Here is a 15630-nt window from a genome sequence, read left to right on the forward strand (position 1 = left end):
CTATTTTTAGAAAAAAATATTAATGTCTGAGGATATCCACACCAGCAGATATTTTACACATGACAATTTTAATTCAGGTTCCGGCACATAACCAACGTGCCAATGAAATTATCAAGTGAGTGAGTTCACAGTTCTGACAGTAAGCTGCTTTTACTGCCATAGTTCAGCACAAATTTTAGGTTTTTTGTTTATTCACTGAGGCCACGATACCATTGGGTCACATTTTGATAATTATTATTTTACTCCAAAAGCAACAGGCAGCAGCTGGCCTCGATAAGTGAGGGAGCACAGATCAGAAAATGGGAATAAGCTGCTCCTCAGGGATGCAAGAGAGCAGCTGCATTTACATGCTAACTAAATGGAGAGTAAACAAAAAGGATGTGTAGTAACTACTCACCTTCCTATTTTAAAAGAAAATTCAAAATATTTAAAATGCAGGAACTATAAAGTAGGCCACTTCGAAGGAGCTGTGGGCCTACCTGCTTCTTTCTGGTCATTTAGCCAGTCACTGCTAATCAAAAGAAAAGCAAATTGTGACCTAGAAGCACCATAGCGTAGGACTCTGCACAAGATATCAAGCCCCCTGAGTGACTTTTGTTCAGGTTGAGCAAGGATGGTTAATTAAACAATGCAGCTCAACCTTTGTTGCAGTTAAATAAGTAGTGGAGTAACTCCAATGAACGTTCTGGGATTTGAGCGTTTACTTGTCAATGCCGTTGACATGGTAGGTTTGGAGGAGAGCCAGCAATTTTGCAACTATTGATCAAGCCAGCAAAGAGGTAAACTGTGAAAGCTGCTGGTTTCTTTTTCAATGTCAAAACATATGCTTTTTATGAATAACCTATTTTGTGCTGTAGCAAGCAACTACTACTGAAACAGCATGGACTATATTATCGTGCATATACATTACCATATGAAGGCAACTCTAAACTTAACCCATTCATACACTAACATTTCCTTTCAAGATCATCACACATTTGAAGAAACTTCTTTTCCACCTAAGGAAATGCAGTACTTTTTCAAATGGAATTATGTGAAGGAGAAAGGAATCATGCCTAAGTTAACTAAAAATTACTGTAAAAATGCCCAGTTAATGTTTTTCTAATCAATTTATGCCCTGATGAGAGATGCGTCTAACATTCCCTGGGAACAGCAATATAAAGAAGAAAATTTTGTGGGTTTGGCACCATATTTAAAATATTCAAAACTTTTTCAGATTCTAGAACCATTATTGGAGGTTCATCTAATTGAAATATTCAATAGCCTGTGGAACCAGCAAACATTTCCCTGAGAACACTTAATTCAATATAATTGGATGGACTTGGAAAAATTCCAGCCCAGCACTAGAAATGGATTGTTAACCCTGCTGCTTTAGGCTAGGAAACAGACTGGAGTTCTGCAGTGTGTTCTGGGCAGAGCAATCCTGCAGAAATTGCAAGGGCCACAGAGCAACCCGGACAGTGAAAGTGGGAATAATGAGGGAGGCAGCTTCTCCCTTCGTCTGCTAAAAGTATGTCTTATTCCTGCTCGCTTACCCAAGGTCCCACTCTTAACCAATTCCAAATATAAACCCTTCCAACTAGTGGGAGAGCATCACCAGACAAGTAAAATAGTCCTGTGCCATTAAATAAGGCGTAGGAGTGCAGCTGAGAAGGCAGAAGAGGTAAAACAGGAAGAAGAGACTTCACATGAGCCACTGAAGAACAAAACCATACGTCCTTATAAATGGCCCTGCCTGAGAAATACGTGCACCCATTTTTTAATCCTTGTGTTCAAGGATTTCGTAAGGCCTTGTGTTCACGACTGCACCATCAGACTTGGAGGAGTTCATCAGAATGTTAGCAAACAAGAGGGGGCATGGAGGATTTCAAGTCACAGTAAAATTTAAGTGATAGGGCATAAAAGTAAAATATATGAAAATGCAGAGGACTCCTTGAGCATGTACAGGGCAGGATCGGGGGCGGAACTTAAATCAGTGATGACAGAAATGACCACAGAATTCAACCCGCACTGCTAATTTACAGCAACAAGGGCAAGAACAATAACAAAAAAGGGCTGAATGCAGACATTTTGTTCTATTTATTAATTCAACTGATTAACTTCGCATCTTTTAACGCTGTGACTTCTACAGTCTGTTGACCTGGCCCTTCTTTGCAGCAAAACATCTGAAGACCTGGGGTATATTTGTCTATAGGGCATAGCATGACCACCCAGCAATCTATCTTCAGATTTTGTCAACATTTCTCTCATAAGCGTATCATCTAAATCTGACACTTATTAAATTTGTCATTCTAAAGGTTTCATCTGTCTTTGGATGTCTGTCTTCCAAATCTTCACAATCTGTGACTTGGAATTAAATAAAAGAAGATTTAGTCCACTCATGGAGGTTTCTAAGCATCATTTCAGAAAGGCTAGCAAAAACCTCTGCTCAGTGGTCTAAAAAGAAAACAAAATCTTAAACTGTACAAAAACAGAAAACGCTGAGAAAATTTCAAATGCCTTTAAGAAACCTCAGGGCATATTCTGATTGCAGGGTTTTGAATTCTGATCACTTCTTTCCAAATAGACCTCTAGAAATAGAAGATGTCTACAAAACGGGAATGAAAATTATTTAAGGCATAGAAAAGGTACCACTTAAGAGATAACATAAAAAATTTAAGGCTATTCAGTTCGGAAAGTATACTAATAAGAGGTCATGAGAAATTATAAGAATTTGTCGTATAGAAGCAGTCAGTCAAGACTTCCATTGACTCTCCTCACAAAACCCACAGTCACATGTTAAATTAAAAAGCTAAAAAGGTCAAGCATAACCAGGATAAGATATGCAACCTACCAAAAAAAAACCCAAAAAACCACAACAACAAACCACCACAAAAGCAAACAAAAACTTTACAGAACAGACCGTTCCAAAACTTCTGCAACGCAGTTAGATATTTAGATATTTCTATCAACAAAACCAGGGAAGCTATGCAAAAGCATTAACAAGATGTAAAAACTCTTGGAACACCAGAAAGGAAAAAAGAAGCCTTAGCAGGATTAAGACAGTAGCATCATTCCTGGGCACTGTCTACCACACAGAGGATTTGCACTTTCCTGTGAAGCATCTGGAATCAACCACTGGCAGAATGACAGAACACCAGGTTAAACAGACCACACATATATCATGGAATTTATGGGGTTTTTTTCCATGCCTGTGGCTGTAACTAATACCACATGACTGGGGAATAATAATGTCCAGTTTCCTAAAAGGATGATTGTGTTTCATGCCCATTATACCTTGTGAAAAAGGCTGTAATAGTCCCCTAGAAACAAAAGAAATACATAGCGATACAATAAACGTTCCAGGCATCTTGCTGCTATTGAAGCACTCCAGCTGTGCTCTGCAATTTCTTATCTAATAGCACTCTCAGGCGACCTTTGCTAATTGCCCACAGGAGCAGCAAAAGACACCACTAGAAAAATTAAATTTATCATAAATTAATTTCTATAAAGATTCCAAAAGGAAAAGCTTCAAAATTAAAACTATGTTAGAATTCTGTGCATGTAGAGCATACTACTTCCACAAAATGCAGTGAAAATGTTGAATTTTACAATATCTTTGTGTCTGTGCTCCTTTAATAGCATTTCGTAACTTAAGCAGGCATGGCAGGTAACTTCTGGGAGACCTCATTTCTCAGCATAGCTCTGGAGAAGTGAAAACGTCGCTCCAAAAAAGTCATTCATGCTCAAGTTGCACAACCCAGTATTTAGAAGAGTCTGAATTGTCCCATCCCTTTCTGGACCATATACAGGGAAGCAGGAACTGGTAAAGCTCCTCCTTAAACCTTTCCTTAGTCTGTGCACATTATAAATGGGCAGCACTGCTCAATCAACACTTCTTTCTTTAAAAAGGCAAATAAAGAATAAAAATGGAAAACAGTAGAGAAAAATCTCAAGATTTCCCTTCCTACTCATTGGCCAAAGCCCCCCATCAGGGGGAGACAAGACACAGTTTCAGCAAAGTGGGTAAAACCATTTGTCCTTTCCATACTCACTCATTCATAGAGCAAGGGGGAGCACAGCAGGAACTGCAATTACGAGTTTGTTCTTGCCGCTGTGACCCACTCCCAGAGCAGGCTGGAAGGAAGCCACAGCCTAGCGCCTCCTGCCATCCTGCCCCATGCGCAGAACTCTTCTAGCTTGTACTAGAGCTACGGAAATCTGGGGGCCCTTGCATAGCACAATAATAGACTGAAAAGAGAAAGAGAAGTTTGAAGAGAGGACAGAGAGCAGAACACCCGGCTGTAAGCTAAACACATAACACAAACCAGTATCTTAACAATCCAGTTGCTCCCAACTTCACTGAAGAAAGACCCAGTGCAGTATCATTTTACAAAAAAAAATCAGGGCAATGATTTAAAGTAAAAGCCAAAATAACATTCTGTTTATTTGAAGTTGTAAAATGATAATTTATTCCACTTGCAAAGAAGCAGAAATGTGATTTTTTAAAAAAATTTATTTTTTTTTTACTTTATTTTGTTCCCTCTAGCAAGTGCACAGTGTTACTTAAGTATATATGCAGGGAAACTGCAAGAAATCAGACCTTGTGGTATCTAGGCATTTATGGTCATTCTTACTGATACACATTGCACCGTATGAGTCCACAGATCTTTGAAGAGGAACAGAAAGACAAGCTCTGCCTCCCAGGGTGCCAGCTATCCAATTAAAATAAAAAACTACAAAAGCGATTAAAATAGAAGGTGAAAAAAAAGAATAGAGCAGAAGTAGGGGGGGGGTCATACCACAATAGACAGCTCTCTTGTGATATGTGTTTGTTTTTCCACTCTATTAATTTAAAGGTAAGTGCTTTAAAATAGTCGATTTTTAGTGTAATTCTAACTATTTATTTTCTTTAGAATATACGTAAGATGTTCTATGAAAAACCTGTGTTCCAAAAAGGATTTCAATGAAAAATACTGTGGTTGCTTGTACGGCTTGCAGATCGACACAAGATTATTTTTAAGTAGTCCAGACTTGGAGGATAGCATGGAGGATCTCCAATACAGCAAAGCAACTGAGAAAATGAAGGTCACTGACTGCAGCGAAAGTCAGCGATCTCATGAAAGACAGAAGCCGCAAGTAGCACAATGAGCCAAAAGCCAAGTAGGAGTCAGGACGTAACGTGAACAGGGACAAAGATGGAAACAAGCTTACAGAATTTTGAAAGGAACAAAAAGCTAGAACCAAATTCTTGAAGCAGCAGCTTGGTGAAGAGCAGTGGATGAAGTGATGATGTAATTCAAACAGTGGGAGAGAGATTGTCTCTCCAACGGCATTTTGCAAAGGCTGTAGATAGCAACGTCAAAAAGAAAATAACCCAAGAGAGGAGGTTGTAGTCGGTTATGTGAGACATGAGAAACTTCACAAACTACTATGAGATAGTTCTGGAGAGGAACATACGGGTTTTAGAGAAGCGAGAAGGACAATCAATTAGAAACTTCCCCAACACGTACAACTACACCTTCCAGAAATCATTGTGTCTTTCAATGGCTTTTCTCTTTCAAACACATTCAAACAAGAGGAATTCAAACGCATTAGTGGGGAGGGAAATTCGGGGGTGGGGGTGCATCTGTCAGTTGTCCCCCCCATCAGCACCAAATCATCAGGAAGAATAGTTAAGAACCTGGACAGAGGGAAGGGTCAAAAATGGCACTATGGTTATGTAATGAGCTGGCTGGCTTGTAACCCACTTGCTGCTGCCAACTGAATAGGTATAGGCAAGGAAAGGGGGGCAAAATGATGAGACCTAACATTTGGCATTAGCAGTGGGAGATCCAGAAGATGTTGGAGAGAGAATTAGAGATACAATCCTGAGCAGAGAGGGAAGAGGTCAAATTCGGAGTCACCTGAGGGAGACCGAACAGTAGCTGAAGTCAAGAGTTCTTAAGGTCCCAAAGAGCAGCAGAAGAACAGGGAAAGTGCAAAGTGATAATGGCCACGGAAGAAACTCAGAGTACAGCAGCTGATTAAAAGAGAGGGGAAGAAAATGGTCCTTAGGTGTGGGAAGTAGAGAGCCATCAATCACCTTTTTGTGAATATTGTGAGTGGACAGAAATCATGGAAACCAAAGAGATGGAAGAGGAAGCTGAGGCAACACAAACTAACAGCTTTAGGAGCTGAGAGGAAAGTATGAACATTGACATAGGCAGGGAGAACCACAAGGATGATAGATGATATGCCATACAGTAGGCATTACATATGAGCAGTCTACGATTAAAACAAGAGCAATTCCTTGTTGTATACAACATTGATGAAGAAATTGGGTTTTACCTATAACAATTCTCTCCTGCTTTCAGACATTTCAGTTTAGTAGCAATAAAAATCCCTATGAATTCTAAATGCATTTCTAATTGTGCTTATAAATGGCAGTTTCACATGTATGTATGTTACAATAAACACAAATTAGAGGTAAATTAAACCTTAATTATATCTTGCAAGTTTTATGTCCTAATTAAAAATGGTATTCTAACAATAAAAATTACTTACCACCTAAATTAGCTCTGCCACAATTGTCTAATCTTCCTAAACATTCTTTGTGTGCTCCAGCTCCACACTTAGAACATAAATAGCCTTGATAAAATGTTCCCCTGTAAAATAAAATTAGGTAGTGATACATTAGAGGTGATAAATTCCACGCATAAAGGAAATAAGAGACACGGCAGAAGGTATTAGAAGTCATTTGCTGTTCTGCATAATGGTAGTCCTTAAAGGCTTGAGAAAAAGTGACAACTGACAAGTGGCTCATCTGCTTTTCATCACTACTAGCCGTTTAAAAATCACAACCAGATAGTACTTCTGGACTACTAGTAGAATAACAATCTCCATTTCAATTTAGCCCAAAGCAACCCTGGCACAGTACACTTGAAACGGTATCATTATGCGTCTGTCCTACTCCAGATCTACACTTCGTTTCGTCTCAATGGGAACTTGCCTAGACACCATGTATAATAAGATCCATTTCAAGACAGTAAGTGTGAATATATATTTAAGCATTAAGGAGGTTATATGCTATATTGCAAATATTCTTGACTTTAAATTTGTTCATTTAAAAAAAATAAAAAAGATAGCTAGACAGACAAACAGATATCCAGGTACACTTTAGTTAATATTCAGAGCTGCTAAATAAGGAGTCACTTTCCTTACTCTAAATGCTCTCCAGTTCCCCTTAATGAATTGGAATCTGAATCTGAGTCTGAGGAAACTGATTTATTTTCAGATTTGTGCTTGGCTTTTCCTTAGGTACAATTCTCTGAATGGCTACAGGGAAACGGCTTTTTACATGTACCTCTGAGCAATTATATGCTTTCCGTGTACTGATGTATCTGCTTACTCTTCACACTAGACTTGTCTGTTTCCAAGATTATTCTGACCAGTTTGGAGTGATTCTGCATCCTAGTCTAACGCAACACCTTCAGCTTCAAAGGAAAATCAGGTGTCTCTCATGGAACATTGGATTGAATACATTAAACCTGAACGAAATGTACAGCAACTGTTTTTACTACAGCAATTTCTAGACTGTTACTGTTGAAATATAGTTTTAATTAAATTCAGGAGCTCAGTATTTTTAAGTATTGGGATACATAAAATTAAAGACAAATAACTAGAAAGTAAAAAAATATTTTAATGCAGCCTTCCATTTTTGGTTTTTTCCTTATTGCTACACAGGAGTGCAAGATTCTCTAGATAAAGGTATAGGACATTACATTATCCTTCACTACAGATGCTTCTAAGACTAGGATTTTATCCCCACTTAAAGATTAGGCACTAAGGTTCAGATTTTTTTTTCCTCAAGTATTTACATGTTAGCTTTTGTTTGAAGCTTAAAATGACAATCTATTTTAAAAAGTGATTTAGGCACTTTATGAAGCCAAGTCCAGTAGGCTTTCAATACAGCTTATACATCCCAGGACACATCTATATACCACAAGGTAGCACTTGGGACACCCAAGCCATCTTCGAGCAAATTGGCATGCCTACACATGGCAACGCAGCGTCACGCGGGCTGTGTCCTGAAAGCACGACAGCCCTTTCTCAGCAACAACAGTTAGTGCAGCAGAGACACACCGACTCAACTGTACTGCTTCCAATTCAGAAATTAGTCCAGCCATCTCTAAGTTCAGGATGTCTGCACCAGTCTTCATGGTCATGTACACCTCACCGCACAAACGAAACAAAACAAAACAATCTCTGAAAATCCAGGTAGTCTAACTGTTCAGGAAAGGGTTGCTGAAGATAAAAAAATACATGACAGGGAGGAACATACCTGAGGTTACTTTATTCTGTGCCCGTGCTTAACAAAAGCACTACCCAGACTTCACATGCCCTTTCTAAAATGCTGTGGCTACGTTTTGCAGAAAATTGACAATATGCAACAGGAGCATCTGAACTGGCCAAAGTTTACAAAGCTTTTGCATCTCCAACTTACACTATGGAATTTAGGTTGAATACCTACGTCTCTACCACTGGACATTCCACGTTTACAAAAAACCAAGGTAGTTCCTAAAAGATAGCTCAAATAATGAATGAAAAGCTACAGATGTACAAGCATGTGTGTGTTTCAGAGGAAAGAGGCAGAAAACATGGAATTTCTTAGCTCAAGTTAGCCTTACAAACCCTTGCTCATGAAAGCATCAGTTGCCCGCTAGCATTTCTTATCTAGCTTTGCAACATCTATCCTCAGTTTGTCTGCAATTCTCTGGTTCAGAAATGCCTGTTAATGCCTCACAGTTATTTTCTGCCTCACAAAGCAAACTCCTCATATCAAACACTTACGAGCACCATCATCATCTGATTTTCTGAAAAAAATATTCCATCTGTTCTTGTAACTGGTGGTCTACGGCAACGGGAGCCATGGAACAGCCATAAAAGAATCATGGTAAAGCAGCCTTCTGATAAATGAGGAGCATCTTGCGGTTTTGAGCTTTTAACAGCGCTCCTGCTAATATTTGGAAATTTGATTATAAAAACTTGCTAATACAACAAGAAATACTATGTATGACTCTATGGCTTGTCTGTCTTGGACAGGCAACCAGCTAGCCATGTCTTTCCACATACTCCTTTCACTTGGGTATTTCACCTGGGGGCGGGGGGGAAGCAACTTAAAAATCTTACCTCAGAAGCATCTGACAGACTTTGCAAGAGGTCACGCGACTGAAGGTGTGCATTTTGAACTCATGGAAGCTTGTATCCGCATAGTCTGGCCGTATGTTTGACCTAAAAAAAAAAAAATAAATAAATAAAATCTGCTTTAAACTTTGAAATCTAGAACATAATACAGCAGTCACAGCAGGAAATCTGAATTCATGAACAACTACTTCCATTCACTCTTTAATGCTTTTCACTGAGGTGAACCAGAAATATGGCCTTTACCACATACCTTGACACAAAACCTGAATTATGATATTATGCAGACCTGGTCGTTAAAATACACCCTGTAATTAACTACCTTAGCTATCACAATAACTAGAGAATTATACATCAAAAGAAACATCATCCGGTTTTTCTTCCTGTTCAAGTAACTAGGATCATTTTATGGACCTAAAGAACGCTCACTTTTCCATTCTCAAGTATTTTGTTACATGGATGTGCAAGGAATAACAGCTTGCACTGAGAACCATCACACTGGAAAACATGAGCAGCAAATTTGGGACAGTTAGGGGCCCAGTTATGCAGCAATAAACTGGATAACATGAGTGAATTCAAAAGCAATTAGAAAATATTTACTGGGGTTTGGCTAGTCTTTCTTAAATGAGTTGACCAATGCCTACAGCTGTTGCTACACACACTTAATTTAACAAATAAAACAGATGACCACTATTTATGCTGCTAAGACACCAATACACTATCGGTAGACTTATTTCCAAAGATCAAATGCGAGTACGGGAGTCCATTACTGTAGATGTCTTTTGCTTATCCTCCCTGCTGATCACTTTAAAAGCAGGAATATAATTTCAAAATTTCCCACTCATAATTTCATTGCACTGCTGACTGTTTGCAGGTTTATTTTAATCTTATTAAGCAATTCATTTTTTTCTGTCTTATTCCCCATTTCCAAGACTGGGCAGGGTGGGGTGGGCGGGTGGGGGAGGCAGGAGGAATGCTAAATTTATTTGTTATCTTGTTGTTGTTGTTGTTGTTCAATAACATCTCCAAAGTAGCTTAACACTGTCAAAACCAGTAACACTGAGATGCTAGGTGCATAATTAATATTAAACTAGACTGTATCAGACAAGAAAAAAAATATACGTAGTAAGGATAAATGTATTTTTAAATATTATTTATATTCGCATGCTTTGGATTCCATAAATTTCTGGTATTTTTCTAGCAAAAACATAGGAATGCATGATGGAAAGGAATTAAAATAGGAAAAAAATCCTGAGGGTAAGAATGCAAGCATCTACAACACCCAAAGGAAAGACTAGAAGCTTTTCTGACACACAAAATTACAAATTCATGCACTAATATTGGATATTATTAGATAAGTTTCATTTTTATGTATTATAAATAACTTCTAGGCTAAAGCATAGACCAACCACAAATTGCAGTGAAACATAAATAGAGGTAACCATGCAAGCATCAATCTCTCCAGGACTGAATGAAAAGGCTTATGAAAAAAACATTCAAAGAATCTGTTTAAGAACCTGGTGCCAGAAAGGTCAGTCTTCTAATCCACCTGCTGAAAATGAACGTGCTGAAAATGAAACTATATTCAAAAAGCAAATGGGATTTTGCTTTTGTTCTTGAGAACCACCTTACACTCAGTACTGTTTTCACTCGGTCACTAGCGTCCCCCTCTCTGCTGTGAGATGCAAGATGCCAATACAACAACTGCTAACTGAAACAGGTACGGATACTACCCATGCACAGCAGAAAGGTACAGATGTCACGATAAAATTAATCTCAGAAAAGTAAAGAACTTTTTAAACCAGGAGAACGACGTGTTATTTTGGGGCTGTTACCTCTGCAGAGCGAGGCCTGTGTTTCACATCCGTGCCATGGGGCTGCTAAAACTCCCAGGCTCCGCAGGTAACTGCGGGCAATCCTGGAAACTCCCTCGAACAAGTCACAGTACTTACACTCCCAACAAAAGCCGCTTTTTGTGGACCATTTGGCTCAGACCAGGATAGCCTACGAAACCATGTCAAAAGTATCAGCCTAACGCGCAGAGATACATCAGATTTGAAAGCATATCCAATTAATCCTAACAACCTGACCATTTTTCAAGAACAAACCAAAGAAAAGAAATTCCATTCATTTAATTAGAACAGGATCAATCTTCAAAAATAAGCAGCATAGCAGAAGAAAAAAAATGACAACCTCAATACAGACACTTGTTTAACACCAGCAGCTGACTATATAACTTCCTTCTGTATGTAGAAATTCTTTTCCATCCTTCTCTCAGGCTATCTTGCACAAAGATTTAAATACACGAACTACTGAAAATATACCTCCTATTAACAGAACAAAGATGATACACTGTGCTCGCTCTTCTTTACATTAAAAGTAATATTTGAGTTTCTTTATATTTTATAAAGGCATTCAGTTTCATTTTACAGTCCTTAATAGAAAAAGTTATTCTTGAGAGGAAAAAAGCATAGTGCTAAAACGGCAAAGAATGAAGCTGTCACAAGGCCCTCCACCTTCTTTCAACATAAGTGGTTTTATTGCACCTACGGGCTAAACTATCGGATTATAATGTCCCAAACAAGACAAAAGATCTACCCAGGTAAACAGACTTCAGCTCCCTACTGTGTGCTAAAATTTGGATGCATTTGTCCTACTTGCATAAATGGAGGAATACTAAACTGAAAACATACAATGCAGTATCAACTTTGGAATATAATGCAAACTTCGCTTTATCTTGTCCACTATTACCTACAGGAGGCCCTAGTTTTGTTCCAAGTACTACTCAGTTCTTAAGGATCATAAAAATGTATCAAAAGAGTGAATCCCTCCGTTTCTTTAAACCCCACCAGGTTTTAGTTTAGTGATTGTAGGATTCTAACGATTACATCGATAAATTCTCTGTCTAAAAACCTGTTCTTCACCACCTACACATCTTTCATACTCCCTATCAATTCACTGCCATCTAACTTTACGCATTTCCTTGTCGGCTAAGGCCAAGCTAGCACAAAGATCTTCTAAAATAGCATTTTTTGAAAAGACATGGGCCTGAGTAGGGACACACAGCAACTATTCATAAACCAAAAAGGCCTTTTCAGTTTTGCTAGCCCTGCCTTCTATCACTCAAAAGACAGCATTTTCTCCCTTTTTTCCCCAAAGCCACACCACCCAGAAGTAAAAGTCTAAAAATTCCTTACAACAAAAGTTAGTGAATCAAAGGAGACACTACTGAAGTACATCACCCGCAGATTAAATTAATCTGGAAGGGACCAGAGCCTCAGCGTATTACAGAGGATCCTGTGCAGAAAGAGCAGGAATCGACACGAAAAGAAACCTAACCTGCTGCTCAGCCTTCCTTTTTGTGCAGGCTTCGAAGATGCTTCCAAGCTGTTGCCTCAAAATGGACAATGCCATTGCATTCATTCAGAAGAATTCATTCAAGCGTTCTTTTGCCTCTTCCTATTTCTAGTCATTCATCCTAATTGTCTCAGATTTGAGGTCAAACAGGAATGGGAAAATGTCATGTGTTTTATTTCAGTTTACACATCAGCAAAGTACATTCTAAACTTAAAGAGTCCGTCATATTTCAAAAGATTAGGATTTTAGCCGTTCTCTCATGATTCTCTTCATGAAGAAATAGTCTACTAAAGTATTAGCAACATTGTTATCCGCTGATTCATGTCAGACGAGAAGTCATTTCATCACTGCTCAAAAAAGCATTCACGTTTACATCAAACCAGAGTTTCCAATCATCGATATTCTGGTAAAGGCATTAGAAAAGAACAGTGCAGAATAAGAAATAATACGCTTACTCTGAAGGCAGAGCACTGTAAAGGGAAGCACAATATAGAGAGGTAACTAATGATACCAACAACCAGAAAAAAACTACAGCAAAAATAAAAAGATGACGTGCATTAGCTACTGTAAACGTAGAGATGGAATAAGGAAAGCTTTGTAGAAAAACATATATTTCAGTGCTAACTGTGGACAGGAAAACTCTTGCACATTCTAGTACCTGGCCAGTATTGCTGCATCGTGGCAAATCCAGTTCGGCAGCCACGTTGCATACCACATCAGGCAAGTCTGAGAGAATCTGAGAGGATGCACTGTGGCAGCATATATCAAGTAGTAAATCTTTTAATGTCAGGTCTGAAACTTGATGAATCGAGGGGGTTTATCTTTTTAGTTTTCAGTATATTGCTTTTCAACAAATCAAAAATCATGCAAAAATAACCTGACTCAATACCACACGGACATTTCCAACTGGAGATTAAGCACAACTCCTCTGTGACTGTCCAAGCCCAAATACCACAAGGGCCACAGGAAATTTCCTGCCACAAACCCTTTCACACTGAATAGCATATACTATTTTTTGAGTTTTTAAATACAGTAAATAAAGGTGATAACGTCAACGGAAAAACAGCAGTCGCAGCCCAACATACAATGTTCCACAGTGGTGTCCAGCCATAAGGAAGCTCTCTTAGTTACAGCATTCAAGCCTCACAGCAATGCCCTGAGAACACAGACCAGAGCTGCCATAGCACAGTGAAAAGAACACTTCATCCTTCTAAAATCTTCTTTTCTGTTCTCCTTCCCAACCTGTGGGCATGTTCTAAGACATGGAAAAACTGAATATTAGGCCAATATTAATTTTAAGCTTAATACTAAGTATATTTTCTTCCTTGGAAGGAGGACTTCTTGCTAAGGAAAAAAAAAAGGAACACACACACGATTGTTATAAAAACTCAAGCATACTGAAGCAATTTCTGTGGCTAGCAGTAGGAAAATCTAGTTTAGGACTTAAACTGGGTTGCTTTCCCATCACAGTGGAAGAGTCACCAGTCAAGCCCTCTCACAGGCTCCTCAGTCCTCCTTCCACACCAGCCTCTACCATGGGGTGCCCCAGGCTCACCACAAATGAAAGGTTTTTACCATCTCTGCTGTCAAACAACCTCGATGAGTGGCCAGAGCAGGAGCTCCCTCATACACCAGGAATACTTAATGTGAGGCAAATAATGACAGAGAACATGCTCCTCGTTTTATGGTAAAACTCCGTCTCTTATTTTTTACAAGCAACGTGGGGAGTCAAAAGTAGTTTCCCTTCCTCTCTTCTACTTTTTCCCCAGGCTGTTTTAACTCCTACACTCTAGCAGAGACAAAATGTCAGGGTACAGAAACAGAGTGAATCTTTAATTAGGAAAAATTTTCCAATTCTCTCCTCAATTCAGCAGCAGAGTTTTTGTAAGGGACAACCACGAGTGCCCTCTCCTGCACGGTGCTGGATCCCCATAACCAGATTTACTCCAGTCACTACAGCAACATCCTTGGACTGCCCCTGAGCCTTTTGAGTAAAGCTTTCTCTTTCCAAGTTACTTGCAGAATATTAGTCCCACTGGGACCAATTCACTGCTACACCGCCAACCCAGAGACCTGCAGATGCTTGTCTTGCTAGTCTCCTTCGTCATTTGGGCACGCAATTCTTGTCTCTGCATCAGCCATCGAAGCCACCATTCGAAGAGCAGAACAACCATCTTCCTCAGTCAATCCTGCATCTCAACAGATCTTTGGTCTGTAAAGTTTGCAGAGCTCTGTGCAGAAAAGAGTTATCCAGATACCTTATTCGATTGCTCTCGGTATCATCAGACTTCAGAGCACTCCATTTTTGCCGATCTTGTGCATATGAAATATTCCCCTTTTAAAATTACTTCTCCACATTTGTAGCGCCACTTCTTTCTATTGACTCTTACTTCTCAGAAGAGTAAATTGATCATAGGCCAACTCTGCACCTTCAGCCACCCACATAATGCAACACCTTTATAAATGGTGTCAGAAAGTGTCACATTATCAACAGTCCCACACAAGCTTTTGCAGCCAGAATTCATTCTAGTAATAATCTTCTCCTAGATTAATGGCACAGCTGATCACAGAGTAGTGCTATAGATAGCCCAAAATTATCCTGTCAGACAAGACATCTAGGTGCCTTTTCCTATAGAATAAAGAATAAATTCTCTCTACCCTCAAAATACCAAAATAATTGTGCATATGAATAAAATGAAACAGTTTAAGCTACAGTTTTCTAACATATTCCTATAGTGGTTGGGAAAACAGTTCAAAAAAAGTAATTCTTAACCCTCAAGACACAAACATATCGCAATCAAAACACTAATACTTAAGCCAAAATAAAGCAAGGAACGTTGGCAATCTTGACATATCCAACAGTCTAAGTTCTATACCTCATTTTACAAAACTGAACTTTGACCATCTCGGGTCTAAATTGTTTCCAAGATGCATACTGCAATGAAAATAATACATCATCAGTATCAAGCAGCTTAGATGGGAACTGTTACTGTCATTTCCTTACCTAATCAAAACCATGTTCTGTTGGGAAAACATTAAGATCAGAACATGTCTGAATAGCAACAGCGTACAACAGGCATTTGGCTACCTTAGATGTGATGCGCTGTGCAG

At 38.9% G+C, this 15630-nt stretch overlaps 1 protein-coding gene across 1 annotated transcript in view; it reads right to left on the reverse strand.

Moving 5' to 3' along the window:
- Nucleotides 1-15630, reverse strand: part of VAV3 (vav guanine nucleotide exchange factor 3) — a 172309-nt gene that overhangs the window by 59688 nt on the left and 96991 nt on the right. The window contains exons 16-17 of the mRNA XM_075098276.1: nucleotides 9151-9252; nucleotides 6526-6626 (exon numbers count right to left, since the gene is read on the reverse strand). Of these exons, the coding sequence (XP_074954377.1) occupies nucleotides 6526-6626; nucleotides 9151-9252 (203 nt within the window). The remainder of the gene's footprint in view (nucleotides 1-6525; nucleotides 6627-9150; nucleotides 9253-15630) is intronic.

This window comes from Phalacrocorax aristotelis, chromosome 6 (assembly GCF_949628215.1).
Source record: "Phalacrocorax aristotelis chromosome 6, bGulAri2.1, whole genome shotgun sequence".
Taxonomy (NCBI): Eukaryota; Metazoa; Chordata; class Aves; order Suliformes; family Phalacrocoracidae; genus Phalacrocorax; species Phalacrocorax aristotelis.